The sequence below is a fragment of the Perna viridis genome, chromosome 10, assembly GCF_037379345.1.
Source record: "Perna viridis isolate PV_CMFRI_1.1 ecotype Kerala chromosome 10, ASM3737934v1, whole genome shotgun sequence".
Taxonomy (NCBI): Eukaryota; Metazoa; Mollusca; class Bivalvia; order Mytilida; family Mytilidae; genus Perna; species Perna viridis.
The window spans coordinates 4,501,358-4,523,778 of NC_142454.1; the positions used below are offsets into that span (position 1 = coordinate 4,501,358).

General features: G+C 32.3%; 1 protein-coding gene across 1 annotated transcript; it reads left to right on the plus strand.

Annotated features, from left to right (window-relative positions):
* The first annotated feature begins 467 nt into the window (after positions 1 to 467).
* Positions 468 to 15,987, plus strand: LOC148604223 (uncharacterized). Its single transcript, XM_088550126.1, has 5 exons — positions 468 to 501; positions 1,047 to 1,173; positions 13,165 to 13,301; positions 14,025 to 14,166; positions 15,626 to 15,987. The coding sequence occupies exons 1-5, from the start codon at positions 468 to 470 to the stop codon at positions 15,867 to 15,869; spliced, it is 684 nt and encodes a 227-aa protein (XP_088406252.1). The 3' UTR covers positions 15,870 to 15,987.
* The last annotated feature ends 6,434 nt before the right edge of the window (positions 15,988 to 22,421 follow it).

The window sequence follows — 22,421 nt, forward strand, 5'->3', positions numbered from 1 at the left end:
GTCATTATATACATTTGGTTTTCTTTAAACTAAATATTATTAAGCGTTATTCGACAAATAAACACAATAGATATACATATATTTAGTAAATGCCTTGAATACATGTATTGGAGTATTTTGTTTACTGGAATATTGAGTTTTAGTTTTGAAATTCATTTTTATTTGTTATTCATAATTTCTTTTTAAAATTCTGTTTACCACCCCCAAGACAGTACTGTTGCTATGTCAACCTGCATGTACATGTAATAATGAGATACATGTACACATCTACATCAATAATTTCTTGACCAAATTTTCACAGGGTATCAAATATAATGCTGATAGTTCGTATTCTGTGAGGTGTGGTGTATACAGAGCGTGATATGTCTATCTGGTGTTAATACTTTAATCCGCCAAAAAAAAAAATAAAAAATAAAAATAGCAAATTAATCTGTAGCATTTTCGTGGCACGCCAGTGCATAATAGAAATGAGGATGAATGTTGATGTTTATTTTCTGAATGGTAAGTGAATTATTCCTGAACCGGGTTATAATAGTTCATTGTTCGACATTTGTACGAAATTCTCTATCGAACACTCGTTATTTTGATACAAGAAAAGAACGATCAAAATCTATCGTTCAACTGACTGTGTTTGTTAAATATACTTTTTACAATCCGGGCATTTGAATTAAAACTGCAGTGCACAATTTAGCTTTAAAGGCTATTACAAACATTCGAATGCATATGTCTATGTTGTTCGGTACGCCAGTTTATTTAAATTATGGAAGAACTGTATCAACAATCGCGTTTTCAGAAAGGTCGATGACGTGATACTGACGAAGGACCTCTCCTTCATTTCGTGCTGGTGATGACTTCTCAGTTGCAATATTAAAGACAAGAACAAATACATTGTATTACCAGAAACATGTAATTTTGTTGTACATTTACATGTATATATATGTGCATGTGTAAAGCGATTTATGTTTATTCCTATATTTTTAAACGGTTTTGTATGATATAATAATGTACTAATATTATTAGATGAATTTTAGTGTTGCTTTTCCCAGTCGTTAGGGGGAGCTGCGAATCGTTTCTTTATGATATCGTCAGCTGTTATGAATTGTTCAACGTGCAGCCGATCATCGAGAAGGATTCCATCATTTCACTTTGTGACGACTATTACCCTATTTGCGAGTAAGTTAAAAGTAAACCACACGTAAACACGGAGAAGAGAAAATAGATGAAAATGGATGACTTCCTGGAAAATTGGTATTGGACAAATGTAAACGAATACAATTTAGCAAATCAATAAATTAAACCTTCATAATAATTTTTAGAATACAAACTGTAGCATCACCGAATGTTCAGTCATAGAACAAATAGCGAAACACAAAATAAGGTTTGTTAATGTAATGTCAACAGTAAATAATCGGAACTACCCACCTTTTCTTATGGCAGGCCAAAGTGGACAAAAATTAGTGTTTTCTAATGTTAAAAAGTGATTTTAATGTTACAAATTTATTTTCTAATATTACAAAACCTTTTTTAAATATTAAAAAAGCATTTTTTAATATTAATAACTCAATTGAATTTCATATCTTAGAAAACGATGTTTTAATATTAGAAATTGATTTTTTAGTAGTAGAAGATTTGTTGTTTTCAATTACGATATTTTAAAATGTGATGATTTTGCAATATTGCAAAGTGATTTTTTAATATTACAAATTCATTTTCTAATGTTACAAATTCAATTTCTAATATATTAAATTCATTTTCTAGTATAATACATTTATTTTCTAATATCACCAAATGTGTGATATTTTATAATATTAATAAATCAGGAATTTGTAATATTAGAAAATGATTTTTTTTATATTACAAAATGAATTTATGATATTAAAAATATTTTCTGATATTAAAAAATGATTTTGTAATATTAAAAAAAGTATGTTTTCTATTGAAAGGTGAACATAGGTTGCTGAAGTTAAAGACTGTAACCTATGTCACCGTTCATTTTTGGACGTAATGATGCATTCATCGGGCGAGTGTAGTCATACTGTTGATCAACGTAATATTTTCTTTGATCTGATAATCGAAGACTTTCCCCTAGATCTATACGTTATTAATGAGTGGCAGATCATGTCACAATAGGGATATTTCTATCGGCTTACTTTCAACAAGTATCGGCTTACTTTCAGCAAGTATCGACTTACTTTATAAAAGTATCGGCTTACTTTTGAAAAGTAAGCCGATAGAAATAGCTTTATGCATAAAGTAAAAAGTATCGGCTTACTTTTGAAAAGTAAGCAAATACTTTTCAAGTTTTGCAAATCTGTCAGCCAATCAAATTCCCGTTTATATAGGATTTAAACCGTTCTAAAACGTAATGGATAAGAAACTTACTAAAATGTGATAATTTGTAATTCTGATTCGAGTCTGGTGCATACTTCGTTGACAACAGTAAATTTTGATTTCATTCCATTCTTATCGAAAGATGCTACTTGACTATGATTGTACGAAAATAAACTTGTTAATCAATATAATTATACATACTACGTATTATGTAAGCAGATTGGATATAAGCCAGTGGACCACTTTTAACAACACAAGTGTGGGATTTGTGTACTACAATAGTCCATGGGCTGGGAGGGTTCACCGTGCACCCATACCCACTTATCAACTTCATGGTGATTTTTAAGTACCTTTTTACCTCCCATTACCGAATCAATTTGTCGCAAAAGAATATTCTCGGATTCTTTTTCATAAGCCTATATTTGTATCCCACTGGGTCAAAAAGCTAAGATTTTTGTGACTCGATTGTTTGAGCGTCTTAGCCTTCCTGGCCTAGCATGTATGAACAAACTAAACAAATTTAGAAATAATCGTATAGCCCAATGTCTCAGCTTTACAATGGTACCATAAAAAGTGCAGTAACACTTACGGTTTTGTGGTTAAAAGGAAAAAAATGTACTCCAACCCCGCCGAAAAAAAAAAACGCTTAAATTGATATATTTTTCAATGCCAAAACCCCTAGGGTATTAATGCTTGGCCTTTTTTGCTAGTTTCTGCTTATTTTATCACAATTTATACTTCTAGTGTTCTTTTGATGAATTTTGGCTATTTTCGTGGTCAGGATTTATCAAAAAATGCGAAAAATAGGATTTTCGATTTTTCGGTCAAAAGTCACATTAATTCAACTCTACAAGTTATCACTCAACTAAAACGTCTCAAATTTGGTATCATTTGATAATTAATTTAATTTTCTATATAAGTGAACCACGAAAAACTAATTTTTAAGAACGGATTTTCAAAAATTGTTAAAAATATTACGCCTACCCCTAGAAAACTGGTCTCAGTATCAAACACAATTCTAATTCACAGGAAACTGATATTGTAGAACTCATATTTTAGGCATTCATGATTAAGGTAATGATGTACCTAACATATCTGATCAATTAAGGCGCTTAGATTTTCCTTTTGGAGTGACAGTACTTTAAAGATCGGAAAAATGGGAATACTATATCACCCGATATTGTCTTTTGTTCAGCATACTGTAGTTTAAACAAGCTTTTGTGTGATACGCTTCATTAATATAGTGTCTTAACTTCAATAAATATTTGAACTTTTCCAAGTCAAGCTAGGTGGAAAATTACTACCATTACCCTAGATAAAAAATGCCTCAATATGAACTAAAATGTTGATTTTTGGCATATAAACGGTACACAATAGACACGTTGAGTATTATTGTTTTAATCATCGATGTATTCCACGCATATCTTCTTATTTCAGGTGCGTATTTTTTCAGTTTCATTGTGACAATAATGAGTTTTTCATAAAAGGGGAATTTTCAGAATTTCATATTTCTTTCAATTTTATCTAAAATTGGCAACTTACAATAGAAGTTTTTTTTCAAGTCAAGATGGGACACACACATATTCACAAGTGACGGATCTAGACTCCTTTTAAGATAGGGGTTATAGTGATTGCTTAGTGCCCCATTAGGTCCCAGGGACGAAGCCCCCCCACCCCCCGAACCTCCTTGCAGATATAGAAGGGGATTTCGTAGAAGAGACGCGGGAGATATGCCTAAAATAGTTCTCATAACCTTTCTGCGGTCACTTTCTCGTTGGATTAATCCAGAGAGTGTACTAGTATATGAATGCAATATAAAGTTCCTGATTAATCAGATAGCCCTTATGTCTGAGATTCCTCTCATGGTTAGACTTTAACCAAAGACGGTGTATAAAATTGAGAAAAAATGTACGAGCGTTATATATTTCAAACCTTTATCTACGATGTGGTCAATTGCACCATTCGTAGAACTGATATCATAGTCAATACAGCTTCGGTGGGGGGAGAATCAAAAGGTAACGACAAGAAAATAACTATTATAAGCATAGGCAGGAAAACAAAGCCCAAAACAAACATGAAATACTACTAAACCTACTGAAATCTCGATAAATACAGTTTAAAATGAGTGTATATATGCATGGTACATATAAACAGGGATAGAAGTCTTCGGTCTTTCATTAAGCGGAAAATGGCTTCGTCAATATATCGATGTCATTTCTTTGTACGAATGTTGAAGCAGAACATATATATATATGCCGCATTCATTGACATGAACATAACTAATTGCATTTTGCATAACACTGTCACAATATTGTTGATAACAGACTTTTAAGAGAATTTTCTAAATAAAATAAGAATTACATCATTCTGGGAGTGTTTAGACTTCAAATTTTATAACGATTAGTGTTTTTCTTATTTGTTTAGGTTTCTTCATGATTTTATTTTTCGAAGGACTTTGAGTCTTTTGTTGATCGGGATATACCTACGTCAATCGAATAAAGGGATGATAAACAGAAAAACGATTTCTTGATCGTCCCTCATTTTTTGACCCCCTTTTTTTCTATATATACATTTGAAATGGCGAGGGAGAGCTAAGTTTCTACTTGCACGTCAAGGTCCCGTCAGTACATTTTAACATCTTGCCTATGTCTTAATCTTTTGAGTTTGGATCAGTTAGATTATGTAATGCATAAAAATGTAGTTTATTTAGCTGAACTAATAGAAAGGAAAGATTTTGTTATACCTCGGGATTTCGTTAAAAGTGTTACCTGCATTGGGGTACTACTTTTTCAGACCACTTGCTGAATATCCAACTTTACTCGAAAAACTGGTTAAAAGGTTTTAAGTTTATTCTCTTTTACATATTCAGAATTCCTGATTTTCAAGTAACATTTGCATTTAACTTACCTTACTGGAAAGACGAATTACAAGAGATCCCGAGTTTATTTCAACAGTTTCATTTAAAACTGATCTTTTTAATATACATCTGTTGACACTTGAGCAGGAACTAAAATAAGATGCAGCTTTTTGGTCAGTTGTGCTCGTCGTTATCGAATATCCTTGCTTTTGAATTTGACAGATTTCTTCAACTACACTCTTAGATATAAAACAATATACAAAGAAGAGACTTTCCAGTACTTTGCAAAGTCAAGCTCACACCCATATGTCGTATTCAAAGGCTTTATAAAAGGCGAGACTATAATTCTCCACGTTCAGAAACAGAACGAAAACTAGTATTAATTGTGTTGGACACCAACACAGATTCCTATTGTCAAAGGAGATCCCAAAATCAGCTTTTTATGGCTCCAGGAATTTGTTAGTTTTTTTTTGTTTTTTGTTTTTTTTTCTTTAAAAATTCTCGACATGCAGCCATCTTGGAATGGCGGCCATTTTCAAAATTTTAAATTTTGCTGATCGGAAGTTCTTTAAACCAAATATCAAGTCTCTACATTTGTTCTCTCCATTTTTTATGATTTTTCACGTCTTTAAACGGTGACCAGGTTTGAAATTTCAAAATGTTTGGGAACATTTATATATGGTCCCTATTTCTGTGCCAAGTTTGGTTTAAATTCATTCAGCCGTTTCAGAGGAGTTCCGCGGACAAAAGTAACTATGCCAAGTAAAGTTGGAACAAAAACAACTTGTTACCCCGCTACGTTTGGGGAGCATAATTAACCATGTAGACTTATTGGTGCATTTAAAAACTTCCAAAAGTAGATACCGAAATTTAGACATTTGAAAACTCATACTTGAAAACTTCTGAGACTCGTAAATTAAAGTAATGATTATTACAGTGAAAATATTAAAAAGAAAACATTAAGAACCTTTTACTGAACGCAGCTTTAAAGCATTTAAAGAGAGCGATAATGAAACACATTGAAACTTACTCCAATACATAATCAAAAATGCATTTTGGTCTTTTGTAGTCTATAGTTAAAGTAAAAATATTCAAGAAATTCATACAGAAATACAAAATGAAATACAGCTAGATACACCCGTAGAGGTAGAACCCTGCATGACAGACGGGGCAAATATGGACACACAATTCAAGCTGAATACATGCAGCTTTGAATTTTAAATTAGTATAAAGATATCACTGAATATTGTCCAATATTGGAACTATCCTGTAGGAAATCGATCTCCAAATAATATTCATGAAATGGAGGTGCGTTCGACCAACCGGCAACCCGACTTAGATGATATAAACTGTGAAGCTACCTACATGTATATACATATTTTAATAGTGCATGGTCTGAGATAACCTCCGTCCATCCCACTTATTAACCAAAACATGATTTTCAGGACGAACCCTTATACCTTTCATAGACAAATCATTTTATCGCCAAAAAATAAACTGAAGTATTTTTGTATTTAGTGGACACTTTTTGTACCTCTTAGAGGCAAAAATCCAATGTTTTTGTTTTTTATTCTTCTAACTTCTATTTTCTTCAAATCGAAGAACATTTTGTTAGACAGCCAAATATATTAGCGTTCCATTGGTAACAAAAAGTTGCAGTAAAAAAATACGTACAATCTACCCCATCGAAAAATCGCTTAAATTGAAACATTTTTTTCAATGTTAAAACCCCTAAAGTAGTTATACTTCAGTAAAATGACTTATTTAGTATTTTCTATTTAGTACTATCATAATTAATACTTCTTGGGTTCTTTTGATGACTTGTGTCGATTTTCAAAGTCAGAATTGACCAAAAATTGCAAAAAATGGGATTTTCAATTTTTTGGACTATATATAACCAACCTTCTAGGTATTTCTTACACCAAAGTCCCTTTCAGTTGTAAAGTGTTTTTATATCAAAATAAAGATACTGAAAGCAACCCATATATTTCTAAAATATTTTTTTAAGATGGAAACGAATGTTAACCGTACAGAAAGGAAAGCGCTCTGAAAAAAAAACGAGCTTTTAACAAAATTGCAGTTCGTTCCCAACTAGTTAGTTGACCAATTCAAGCATCTTAACGAGCTTGCATGAATAATTATCGAATTATACAGCCTTTTAAGACTGTTTCATTATACAAATAAAAGAACACGCCTATAAATCAAAGTACTTACGTACTGAATCAATTTATTTCCATTGTTTAAATTTTACGTCTCAAATAATCGTCAGATTGTAAAAATATGGGATAACAGGAAAGTACAGGGGTCGAATTCAAACGTATCTAAAAACAAGATTACTGTTTTAAATGATTAATATTGAACTCTGATATATTTTTGGAATAAACCATTCTGATTACAAAGGACATTGCAAATAAAGCACGCACGCACGCACACGCACACACACACACACACACACACACTTTTGTAAACTTTTGTAAACTTTTGTATTACACATGTATTGATGAAAAAAACCCATCTAAATTAAGACGTTTTTTTCTCAAATTTTAATACAATTTACTTATTTCATTAACAATAAATAAATACTGAATGATTCCATGCTTTAAACCATGTCCAAGAGTACTTTATGATATACAAGATATAGTGTACACACTTTTTATTGCACATATAAAGGACATTAACTTTTTTGTAATTTTAAAAGATAGGAAAAGGTTTTTTAATAAGAATATGCACCCATCCACACAGCCAATATATATTGACAGTCCCTTTTTTTTCTCTCAGTCACATTCTCATTTTCCTTCAGTTTTATTTGTGTTTGTTTTGTGTTTGTTTTTGTTTTTTTTATCTTGTGATTTTCCCCCACCTAAACGAAGTACTTACTTATTTGTTATTTATATAAATCGATTGAATATAAATATTCGAACGAATATCAATACAGTAATTAATGATCATTTTACTTCTTATCGGAAGTAAGGAATCACGGTATTCATCCTGGATGGAGAACCACCATTTTGAATGGGAAAGCGTGTAGAATTATTTGCAGTCGATGAAATGCACACGGCGAGAAAGGGAAGGGTTCCCATTACACAAGTTTTCTCTCGAAGTGAGCAGGGTGCTGTAAATCTCACAAGAATCGTCCAATCTGATAATTTGTATAGGAAATACACCTATTTATTTGCAATCGATTGATGCGAAGTTTGAAAAAATCCTCTTACATAATGAACCGGTATATCTAAAAGGGGTCCATCCCCCTTACGGTCTTGAATGTTCTTCCTGTCAATTGATATGCATTGTATCTACTTGCGTAACAATATCTTCGTATTGCATATATTACATGAATTGCATCCAAGTAAAATTCACTTAACAGAAATGTTGATGAAGGTTTGGCTAGGAATATTTCTATGGATCAAGGGCACGTTACCAAGAAATATGTCGTTCAGGTATTATATGATTATGTAAATCTTGCAAATTCTAGTTTGTTTTCCATTTTCATCACCCACATGCACCACTAATTAAATCTTGTCCATTAAATATGGTCACTATATGGTTTTATCAGCCATCAGTCAATTAACACCCAATAATTAATAGATACACGTAGACAGTAATATATATTGGAACAAGAGGCAAACATTAAACATTTTTATCCGAATATACAATACTAATTTATGTACATGTACATGTAGATATATCATGACTGATTCACTGAAATAATTTAATTGAAGAATTTACAAAACAAAATGTTTTCTCGAGGTTTTCTAAAAAAAAAAAAAAAAAAAAAAATGAGTCTCTCCGAGCCTTAGCAACTAAGAAAGTCTGCAGACTCAGAACTATACTAATATCGAAACTGGTAGATAAGAAGTCTAGAAAGAAAAAAAACCAAAATAATCATTATGTAAGAATAAATAAATAGGCGATGTATCGAAAGTTCTTCGGTTCCCTCTCGGGGAAATCCATCTCTAAAATCATTGCAATACATTCAAATTTTTGAATTACAGATGTCAACCAAAAAGCTATTTGTTCTTCATAACCTTTTTGATAATATTGAGAACTTTCCTCTTTTATCATATTATGTATCTACTTAATTTGTCGGTTTGATACAGTAAAATAAGGTCAAAGGGATGTTTGCTGGTTGCGGAACCTACTACGTATATACTGAATTTAGACTTATGCGGAATCACTTTCCTATTAACTTATAACGACCTCTTTTATTGGTCAGTTGGATTATGACACGAATGAAAAAAGTATCTGCTTACTTTTCAAAAGTAAGCCGATACTTTTTTCTGTATGCATAAAGTTTATCTATCGGCTTACTTTTCAAATGCAAGCCGGTACTTTTGAAAAGTAAGCCGATAGAAATATCCCTATTATGACACAAACCGCCACTGATATATGTTGACTTGAGTTATTATGACCCAGGTGTCTTATACTGTGTTTTGCTTGGGAAGCAACCGTCTACAGAACTTGTTAAATTTGAACTGAACGATTCCGCACATTGTGATTCACGCATGTGGTTCGATCTGCTGCAGACTATAACCGTATCTTAAATTCTATATTAAGGCGATCTTGAGCTCGACTGCTACAAGCGTATTTGTCAGCAATATATGGTGCTGAAATGTATCTGATGCCTAATATTACTGATAGTATTGCATATTTTGTTTTTACACTTATTCCCCCCCATTTTGATATTTTGATATAGTGTATAACTGCTCATCTTTTGTGTTCAAGTGCATATTGCTCGATATTCTTGTATATACTTACGCATGTTGTAATCTCTATTAGAGGAGACATGAATGATTATTAGAAATTGATTTACTAATATTAGAAAATGGATTTGTTGTATTCAATTACGATTTTTTAATATTAGAAAATCATTTTGTAATATTTAAATGTGACTGATTCTGCAATTATATTGCAAAGAGATTTTTTAATATTACAAATACATGTTCTAATATTACAAATTCAATTTGAAATATTACAAAATGTGTGATACTTTATTATATTACTCAATCAGGAATTTTCAATATTAGAAAACGATTTTTTTAATATCAAAAAATTAAATTTTTAATATTAAAACATATTTTCTTATATTAAAAGAATGATTTTGTTATGTTAAAAATTATTTTTCTAATATTATAAAATATTGATTTTTGTCCACTTTGGCTTGCCCATCCTCCCAAGTCAGGGTTTTGAGCCCACCCTCGCTCCCTAAAACCCCTGACATCACTCATTCATATTTAGCGGGTATCGTCCAGCGCCATCTAGTGAGTTACTTAAATTTAAACGGATCCAAAATCCAATCAAATCACTCGTAATAGAAACTCTTCGATATAACTTACAAAATTGCTACTCATGAAGTCATTTTTTTTCAGTGAAGATTCTTTTTTTGCTCATATTGCATTATTTGTGACATCATACGACTTTCAGGCACGAGACCGCAATTTATTTTCAAGTGCATTTCAATATACACATTTGAGCAGATTAAAAAATTTCCACCGGCGCAAACTGAATAAAACTTCTCTGGCCTACAGATATGTACAAACAGGATTTTATATATAAATTGTAGAAAATTTTACCATCATTTTCTGAAATTAATACATATAATTCCGAGATAGGGTAAACATGACAAATGAACTGAGTTAAAAGTCCTAAATTTTAACCTTCTTCCACTGAACCAAATCACAACTTTTAGTCAGAATTGATTAATGAAAAAAAAATCCCATGTAATTTTAACCTATTTTCTACCAATTAGAGGCAAAACTTCAGCAAATAAGTTTCCAGAAAAAATATGAAAAAATGTGGAAGGTACCTACTACCAAAGTTGGAACTATATTCATATACAACGAAAACCAAGGGGAATTAATTGTGTTCTCGGACCTTCAGTTACTATATCGGATCGTCCATTACCCCGTATTAGGTTTTACCTTTCCACAGACGTTTTATGTTAAATCGATTTTCATTGGTGCTTCGCACGCGGATAAGCAACCAATCGGAATTGGCTGAACGATACCAGCTAAATATGAATGAGTGATGTCAGGGATTTGAGGGAGCGAGGGTGGACTCAAAATCCTGATTTGGGAGGATTTGGCTTGCCATACTTTCTGGCTACACAGAAATAATAAAAATTAAAAAACTCCGAAAAACCTCGAACGGACAAAGCGGAAGAATCTGTTCGAAATTTGTTCGATCAATATCCTAAAATTATATGGTTGTTTATAATTGAAACTGGTATAATTACTTTTTCTCAGCTTTTCATTTCGCGCCAAACTTCTTGGTAGAGTTATTGTTATTTATTTCTTGTTATATCTAACTGCTTTTTAGTTTAAACATATTTATTCAGAAAAGAAAAGCAAGTACATATGTGACTAAAATGCAGTTTATTTATTAGATATCAATTGCAGATTACTAAAATGCTCAAATTCATAATAAGATATCCATTTGTTTGGTTTAGAGTCGGAAACATTATTGGAAATCATCACTTCACACTTGCGGTTGTTATAGACGCTTTATCAGTTTCTGGGTATCGACGAGGTATGCGCTTTAGGTATATAAAGTGGCATTTCATCGCAAATTTGGTTCAGTTTGTTGGTAACAAGATTAAAATTATTAAAACCGAGAGAAGCGAAAATTGAAAGACAGAGATAGCCGAGAAGTAAGTTTGGTAAACTAAAGCCTAGAAGTTCCAGTTTAATTTTGAAGCTTGTGGTTTACAAGCAAGCAGTTTCAAGAAGGTTTTAGGATAGTTGCATACTACTGGGTTGTTCGATACTGTAATTTCTCTAGGTTGGGAATGGTCGCAGTCCCTTAAACAGTTGGTTTGTACATTTAACTATTTATGGGCTTGCTTGAAACATAGTATTTCAAAGACTAGGTGTCTCGGAAGCTAGGTGTTCCGAGACTAAGTGTCTGGGGAGCAAGTTGCTCCGAGACTAGGTGTCTCAGAAACAAGGTGTAATGGAACTAGGTGACCCGTTAGCTAGATGCTTTAGGGTTAAGGCTAAGTGGTTAGTTGATTTGCTTGGTATATGCGTTTCTTGTTTAGGCTTCAGGTTTTATTGGTAGGCCGGTTAATTTAGAACAATCTATGCGTCATAGATATTGAAGCACCTCCGATTCTGTGAAAACAGATACGAACGGCATTTCAACTTATTTTGAATTTGATGAGTATCCAAACACGCCGAAAACGTCACACAAGTACAAAGTATTTTAAAACATAACAACAAAACACAACTGACAGGATCTGGAAACATAACAACAGAACATTACTGAAAGGATCAGGAAACAAGCGTCTGCGCTTTTACAAGTCCACCTCCACTTTTATACTCACAAGCAATGTGTACTTCAAATGCACGCTCTGACAGCATACTATAATATAGTAAGAAATAAATTAATAAATATTAAAATGAAAAAGTGGGTTTTAAGTCAGTTTTGTTGAATCCTTTGCTCATTAGAACAAATTTCTGTACCGTCAAACAAGTGTGAATATTTTGCTCATTATAAAACTAATCTGAACCAAACAGGAGAAAATCAGTGTTTAAAACTGAATTTTAGCGCCACCTGGTGGATGGAACTTCTTTGATACGGATATTACTACATTTTCGGCATTTTTTCAATAAGAAATTCTCTTACATTTTTTTTTGTGTAGCGGAAATTGCCGAGTAGTTCCAATTGATTAATAAACATGTATGTAATATAGACGTGTTTGTTGTTGTTGTTCCATTACACTAGTTATCTGTGGAAATATGTACCAAAATACTTCGTTTACATCTTACAAAATGGCAACTACAAGATGATACCAGCAAAGCCATACTTTCATTTTACAAAATTAGAAGAGATGCCTGTACTCTGTAGTTGAACAGGAATTAGACGTTGTAAAACCTTGGTTATACATTTTGTTCAAATCAACAGGCCCAAAACGATACTACCAACCGATTGCTTACATGTAATTTAATATTTAAATAGCTGTTATGTTATATTTTTAGTGGTAGTCAGACATTTTTGAACTGTTACGCCAGGGCAATCAGCACATGTGAAGAGGACAAAAGGAAATACAACCCATTGGTGATGGAATATATCACTGTTAAATCTGTCTTAACAGGTTGTTGTGCAAACAGAAAAAGTAAATATTTTACCACGAGCTTCCATCAAAATTTAGAATGCGAACAATAAGATGTAGATGCAGATCAGGCCTGCATTTCGTAAAAATTCTCAGGTTGAGAATCCCTTCTACTACTTGAGATTTTCCTCAAATCTTTTGTTTTAAGTGATCTAATTGGTCGAAAATTTAGTTGTAGAAGTATTTGGAGGAAAACCTCAATTTGAGATATTTTATGAAACCACGTCATGTTTTGTGAACTTAATTGCACAATATGTATGCATTTGTGGTCTCATAAGTTTCATCTAAGTTTATTTAGATTTAATATTCTTATATTTTATGTAAGATACAACATGTATTCATGCATCACATTAGGGGGAGGTGGAGGGTGCATGCAATTCAAAATAATGCGCCATGATTGTAAGTTTGGCGCATAACAATATTTCGGATTAAAGTATTGGCATTGGATTGTTCTACAACTGCAATAATCCCCTTTGTAAAGTGTGTACACTTGTCCATGAATTCTCCATCATTTGTTTTATAGATTAGCGTACATTATTTTTTTGATAATTATGGATTTATTTTTTTCATATTTTCTACCAAAAAAGTGTTATTGTAATACTTTTCTGCTAATACGCTTTTATTTTTAAAAGCATTAACTTAAAAGTTAGGAGACGTCAAACTTTCCCGACGATTGAGTTAGGCTAAGCGTAATGATCTCTCTTTAGTATTAGTTATGTTTTGTAGAGTTTAGTGATGGTAAGATGTGCCTTGGTGACTTGTATAAAGACATTCATCAAATCATCCGCCTATATTGCTTCAAAAATGCTGAGATCACCAAAACCTCTACCAGCGCAGTGGCAAATGGAAATTGGACTGAATTCTGCAGGTTATTATATAAATTATCACTGTTGGGCCATTCGTATGATACGTCCAACACTGATTTTCATACAAAGGCGCACCCAAGCTCGCTTTACGGAGCTTTTCGGGGGTAAATGGTTGAATCGTAAGAAAATCACTGAAACGTGACGTTGGGCACCCTTCTCTGGACAGTAGGCGCATTTACTTATAGTTAGACGCAATTTCAATTTTCGATACAGTTTCGCCATTAAGTTATCAGTATTTTACAAATGGGAAACAATATAACGACCAGAAGACTTGCGGTTCCATAGAATAGCGCCTTTAAGGTCAAAGGGTAAAAAAGCGAAACAGTGAGTGCGTCGGAAAAAAAGAAATTTTGTATTAGTATACTGATCTAAAAATTCTAAGTTATATAATGTTTCATGAGTCGATAAAACACGCCTTTGAGCTACATGTATTTATAAACTAAAGGCCACACCCATAATTAGTGGACTATTTTATTGAAAAATAAGTATTGCTTATTTTTTAAAATTTGTATCTAAAAATAAAGTGTTTTAAAATAAAATAGGAATAAGACAGAGAAATATCGTTTACACGCGCTTCGAATTTAATGGAAAAGTGCTACGGTCAACGCTTTTACATACCAATTAAACATAAAAAATGAAACATTCAATTCTTAATTGAAATTCTATTTAAGAGATATTTCATGACACTTGAATATTTAAAGGTAGGCCTAGGCTTGTTATAATATTTTTATCAAATATTGAGAATGATATGTACTACATGTATGAAGATACCACTCGAATGATTATAAGGTGTTAGTATTTACAGTACTCGAATTTTTGAAACATCTCAAATTAATTCATGTACACAACTTTTCGATGTCTAAAGTATTGAATGAGTTGCGGATTTGTTTTCATGTTGGAGAACTTCAAGTCTTGGGTTTTTAGCACTAGTTTTTAAGCAGTTTAGTTCGTCTATATTTTGGCGGAGGGAAAGATATGTGGACAATTTTATAATAAAACAAGACATTGGAGTATGAAACAGAGTGAAGCGATTTTCTAATGTTTTCATTGGTGGTTTTCTCTAATTAGTTGATTTAAGCATCGCCCCAATATGACGTGTGTTAGTGGAACATTCTCCATTAGACCGTCGACTTAAAGTATCTGTTGTATCGGGTTCGATCCCGGTTGATTGTTGAGTACAATTTGCTCTATCTTTACACTTGTAATAGTAAAACTGTTAAATAACGTTTCTGTATTCAGTAGCCAGATTTACAAGTAGGTTTATATATTCAACGCACTCCAAACATGTACAAGTACGTTTTCAAGTATATTAAAAGTGAAAAAAAAAAATGAAATATGAAAATGGTATCAGCCTCGAAAATGATGTGATACTAGGATAAACTAAAATGTTTTGATTTCTGCATTTTTTAGGTTTCCAATCAAGTCATACACAAATATAGTTAAATAAGTTTTCATTTTCAGCCAGATAGACGAATGTAACAACTGTATACAGGGATTGATATATCCATTCAACTGTTCAACTGAATATCACGAAGTTGCCCAGCATCTACTGTATGGGGCAATGCCACCGTTCTGTTGGAACGACACCGACGCCTTTCTTTGGATTGAGCAGTATGGATATGGATCGAACAAAGCGGAAACCAATTTCTTTTGGCCATTTTGGGTTCTGATACTACATGTACACTCAATATTTTATGCTATATAAATATATATATGACTGATGTGTTCGATGTGTATTTTACATATTTTATAATTTAAGCATACTACATGCATCACCTGATGGTATGTAGAATCATAAAAGAATGTGATGTTGTTAAACAAAATCAGACCACTTGTATTAAAATTATCGATGCTTGCAGATATCAGTTAATACTTTGTGATGTTTTATTTCGTGGATTAATAAAACAAAGATCTACAATTCTATGGAATTAAACATTCCCACGTTAAGTCTCGCTTTGGCTTATTTGACAAAATGAATACAAGATCTCTCAGGAGTGGATCCAAGTACTTTGAAAAGGGATTCCTCAGAATGAAGGAGTGGATGGTAGGATAATATTTGCCATTTTTTGTACATTTTACGAATGAAAAAAAAAATTCCAATAAAAAAGGGGGTGCCAACCCCAACATCCCCACTGGATTTGCCAATGTCTCTACAGTGTATTGTTTGTTTATATTTATATTGTGTGATGTACAATACATAAGTACACTTATCATAATGTGCCTTATTTGTTTTTCCTACTAGTATACACTACTCACGACAATAATTAGAAAAGTTTTCGATTAACCGATCTCGTCTAGCATTCGACTAAGAGATTAAATAATTTGAAAATTCAGTATTTGTAATGTTTGTTACATATTATTGGTTCTGCATATTTGGGATTGGGCCGCATCATATTTGGGATTGGACCGCATCATATTTGGGATTGGGCCGCATCATATTTGCACATTTTCTTTGTTTGCTTCCTTGCTTGTTGCACTTTTGTAGTGCGTTGGTTTGTTGCCAGTGTTGATGTCATACATGGACATGTCAAACATAAAGACACTTATATTGGAGGTTTCAGACTTGGGCTTCCGACTAACTACATTATCGATAATTTTGTCAGCAATCACCGTTCAAATTTCGTTATGCTAAATTTCATTAGACTCAACCTGCATGAATTATTAAATTGTTCCGCTTAACAACTCAAAGTTGACAGACAGACGTAAGTCTTTGTTAATGTGTTGTGTCCGCTTTCAACAAAAGAAATAATTCTGGATTGAAGAAGTATTATTTCTTTTTATTTCAATTAACTCTTTTGTATGCCACCCAAAAGTCTATCCGAACGCCATAATTAGAAAAAAAAAGTATCTTTATACTAGCCTTTTGTTGGGATCAAATATTTTTCTTTATACTTTAACAAAACGTTTAGATGTGAGCTAAAACAGATTAACATTTTACTTTGTTAAAGATACGAAACTAGTACAGATTCTTACTCAGTATTACTGGTTAACTTCCTGTCTGAATTAGATCAGGCTCTCGGTGCTTCCAAGTTCAAAATATTACCACTATGAGGACTTTGTCATCTGTCAAGTATACCTCGGTATTTTAAACCATTTGATAAAATTTAAAAGAGAAACACTGCAGTTTTAAATAAAAACTAAACGTTGTACCGTCATTGCTTTAAAAGGGTAAAATAATTATTGCATTAAAAAAAAACCCTGATACATTTTTAGTAAGGAAATCCATCAACGACATTTACAAAATACTGAAGCTCTTGAGAATTCCGCCGTGACCATTATCTTTCATGACGTTAACCTTTGAAAGGGAATGTTGCTCTTACATTACAAGTCATACTAACTATACTTGTCATGAGCATATTTAAATCGGTACTGAATAATTTTGTTACAGCTTGTCTTGTATAAACAAACAGGTACGGTGTATATGATTGCATTACATTACGTGTCCAATAACTTTACATTTTGCCGATATTAAAAGTTCTAATTATTGTTGTAATAATTTCCATGTAATAAGTTTTATTTGGAAGAAGCATACCAAGGCAAACTTTCCAATTTATGACGTGTAATGATATGCCATTATTATTATTACGGATCTGTCCTAATACCGTTTTGACAACGCAATCATCATTAACAACTCATCCATGAAGTACGATAACGATTTTTACCATTCACTGTAAAGTTTGATGGTGTTTGTATGCAAATGTAACGAAATCTGTTGGTTTTATTGTGAATTCTCATCTGTCTAATTCTTAGTATGAGACGGAGATGACAATAATTTGACGTAAACTTTATGATGAGCTGAACGATTTATGACCTTAAAAATTACTCCCAATGATAATCAGACGTGTTCGGACATACAGTAAGACGTTTATAAGATGGTTTTATGTGCTCCAATTAAACACATTCATTCCAGTAGAAATCCGACCAATGCCTGAAATGGTAAAATATTAGCTCTTACAAGAATAGCTTTTAACAAAATTCCTAGGTCATTCGCTTGGTTGTGTTTCCTAAAAATCTCTTTTTTGATCTATTTGTTTAAAAAATAGCAAACATTTTTTTTATCCTTATATTTAGAAGTGTTTTACATGTTCCGTACATGTGAATTCTGTAAATAGTTTCTAGAGAAATTCTAGCTATTTTTGGCATGTTCTCCAGTTCTTGTTTTAAATGTGCTGTGTGTCTTTTTAGTACTTACAAATTGCATTATTACATTTAAAAGTATAGTTGAATTACTAAATTTTTTGCCTGTATTTTTATACAGAAAACTTTATACTTACAAGACAACTTCTACCGAAAATTTAATATATAAATCTTTGCACATTTTACTATATTCTTTAAAAATACATTTGAAATTCTACAAAATTAATGTATTACTTTTTCATACATGTAGCTGGTGTTAAAAGACAATAAACCTAATTAGCATATGCCTTTTTATTGCAGTGATTGGTTGTTCACATTCTACGACTTCAGCGATGACTGTTTTTACAACAGTGTAAATTCCATGTACAAATCGTTAACAATATGGCTACCTTTGCTTCCACAAAAGATAGAACCGTTTAGAGGCTTAAAACGGTATTTTCTGCTTTATTCCGTTCATTTTTCGGCATCGTATATTCGAAACAACAATTTTGAAAGAATACAATTACCAGTAGCCTGTAAATACTTTGAATATTGAAACTGACAACCATGTCACGTTGTTAGTTGAATATCGTCATTTGCAATGTCGATTTCGGATGTCAATTTCACTGAATAAGAGTCTAAAAGAAAAAAGAAAAATGTATTTCAAATTGTTAGGGATTGGAATTATAAGGAATAAACACTATTTTTATAGAATTTATCTATATATAAAATCGGACCATTCACTCACAAACCTGACATTATTTGCTTTGTGAGTGAATCGCCCGATTTTACACTTGATAAATTCTACAAAAACTAATTAATCCTGTATCAACATATTATTTTTTTTTTCAACTTTAGACAGACTTTAATAATAATAAATATATAAAAATAGGAAAACGTCAAAGATTATGTAAAATAGTTACAATGAAATGCTGTTGATTGGCGAAGTCAACGTTAATAAAAATGACTGAAAATTTTCGCTACATAAAGTGGTAATCAGTGGTGTACTGATAGTACTAACACTTTCGAAAAACTACTCTCAGTTTTAAGAATGATTTGTCTATTGTTTGTCCACCGTTGATTTGTTAAAACAATCCACAGTTTTAACAATAGGTTGACGACACAACAATGGTTTTAAGTTATTAAATTTGGTATGATAATATGTAGCCAGCTAAAGGCCTCTAATGCCCATTTATACGGAGATACAAGTTGCACTGTGTTATGCAAAAATACTACCATATAAACACTAATTTTTAGGTGTATCATGCGTCTTTTCAAAGTTTCCCAATTTTGGAATAGAACATGTTCTTAATGCTATTCTTTGACACAAATTTCAGTTCATAGAGGTCACATCAACAGTAAGTAAAACACTTGTCAAGCACATGGTAATTTATAATGAAAAATCATTTTTAATTCCATTAGGATATACTGCTAATAAATCTTGTATAATGCACGATAAGCATCGTACGAATTTCTTCGAGCTATGCACGGCCTAACCTATATTCTACCGACTATATTTCCTCTTAACTGATGTTATGTCGATACAATTATAATATAAACAGGAATTATAGCTCTTTCTTCATCAAGGATATCCATTTTGTCGGGGAAAACGTAACGAATTTTGCCTATGCAACTTGCAATTTGAAATATTGTGTAGACGTGTTTGTATCGTGATACAAAAGTTACATGTATGCAACTTGTATAACCGTGTATATGGGCCTTTACACGTTGATACAGGTTTCATGCAAATTTCATCATGCAACAAATGATGTCGTGTAAACAGTTATTTCTAGTTACTTCAATCTGCATGCTAATCATTTTGAGATAGAACATATTCTATTCTGTGATACAAGTTTCTCTGACCAATCATGATCAAAAGCCAGAGTTTTCATTCCATAGATGTCACAACATCAACAGGCAATAAAAGCAAATAGTAAATATGACTGATCGGAAAAAAAGAAAACGTGGAGAAACAGTTTCGACAAAAGAACAAATGGAGACATTTATGAGCAACTCGGCTTGTGTTTCCAGAAAAGCAGAGGACGCTTACCCTATAACGGTGCACATGGTCCATGCTCCAAAGTTTTAGTGGAGTCCAAGTTGCTCATTTACTTTTGTTACTTTGTATGTTTTATATTGTTTATTATTTGTTCTGGTCTTTTTCCCTGGACTACATTCTTTAGATTTCCGCTAGAATCTTGGTTCCCTTGATTACTCTTTATAGGATTTTAATCTATATTAGCATACGACTGAATTTTGGGACATTTCAAGTCTTATGCAAAGCCGCTACAATTAGACTAATATATACAGGAATTATACTTTCTTCACCAAGGAAATGGACAGAACGTAATTAAATTCAATCTGAAATACAATGCAAACTTGTTTTTATCATAATACTGAAGTTGCATCATACAAGTTGCATGCAACATGTATCACCGTCTGAAAAGGCCTTATCTGTCAGTACACAATTATCTGCGTCTGGAAGACAAAGTGTCTAAATTGAGGATTTTTTTCTGAAAAGAATATACTTAAATCGCATTAATAAAGTTTCCAAAAAAGTAGATAAACATAAAAAGGGAGTTTTTCATTGATTTTTAGCTGTTAGAGAAGTCGACACACGAATAAAGATAATGTATTATAGCTAGGTTCTCTCTGTAGTAAATTTCAGATAACTCCTTTTTATATTTATTTTTGTTCTTTATATTTAAAAAGGTGGACCGTTAAATATCAACACTAGAATTCATTTAAAGGAAGAAAAACTCTACATAGCTGTACGTAGAATTAATTAACAATCAATAGTTGTTGAAATTCGAAGTTTTCATTGAAGAACACTTTATATACGGTATTTGTAGTCAAAAGTAGGATGTATTATTTGATTTTATTATTAATTCGGAGAGGCTACGGTCATTATAGTAGAAGTATCACCACAAGTATGGATGTATTCATAAAAATGGAGTCGGAAGCAAAGTTTGTCAGAACTAACGTTCCGGTCTATATTTACACCCACTGTAACATGTATTTATTTTATTTACACCTCATTTCCAGACATCATGTCTTAAAAGTTAAATCAATTTAAAGTCAGATTAAGATAAAAGTACAAAGTAAAGCTGCAATCCATCAAAACATTTGTCGCCGTCTGGTACAAACACTAAAACGGTAGTGACGTATATAGAATAAAACTGTTTTGGAAGTATATTGTGTATATGGTATACAATGGTTTACGTACAAGTAGAAATGTCATGCGACCAAAAAGATTTTCTTATAAGCCAAGAGACTTTGAACTTTAATGATGGTTTGCTGATTACTGATAGAATATGTTAGGAAGTATTGAGAACATATAAATGGCATTAAAATGTGCTGTCACCAATGATTAAAATGCGATAGCGGCTATTCTATGCTTCAGAGGATCTCATAGTACTATGCATTTGCAAAGAGTGATCAAAGGAACCAAGGTTATAGCGGTAATCAAAAGAAAGTAATCCAGGGACAAAGACTAGACATAGAAAACAGACATACACAACAAAGAACATGAAGTAACCAAAGTCATGCCTACAAAGTAAAAAAAAATCAAATGAGCAACTCGGACTAAACTAAAAACCGGGAGCACGGTGCAAACAAATGAAATGCAATAATTAAATATTGAAAAGTTGACGTAAAACACTATGTTATACATGCATGTCTAAGTTTCGTTTTCTAGTCTTGAATGAATTCCCTACATTTTTGTCAATTTATGGTAACATCATCTACATTATAACCAGAAATAGAACCAATGATATATGTTATTAGGTTGTTACAGGTTAGAACAGTTGCTCCCTAAAATATATCAAAGACTGAAGTCTTCAAAGTCTCTAATCGTCAAAATATTCTATGCCACTGATTTTGACACTGTGAAGTCAGCCTCTTATCTTGACCTACACTTAGATATCAGTGGTAAAGGAAAACTATTGACCAAACTTTACGACAAACGTGATGACTTTTCATTCAGAATTGTCAACTTTCCTTTCATCTGTGGCAACAGCCCTTCAGCACCTGCGTATGGAGTGTTCATATCACAACTCATACGTTATGCCCGAGCTTGCCGAAACTACGCAGACATTTTGTATCACACTAGAACTCTAACAAATATGCTTCTGGAACAGGG

Bases quoted from the DNA above. Each gene is read 5' to 3' on its own strand.
- LOC148604223 (XM_088550126.1), top strand. From the start codon at position 468: ATGAGGATGAATGTTGATGTTTATTTTCTGAATG. The intron at 502-1,046 runs GTAAGTGAATTA...TGCTTTTCCCAG, and splicing joins TGATGTTTATTTTCTGAATG to TCGTTAGGGGGAGCTGCGAA. The intron at 13,302-14,024 runs GTAAATATTTTA...TATGTTTTGTAG, and splicing joins TTGTTGTGCAAACAGAAAAA to AGTTTAGTGATGGTAAGATG.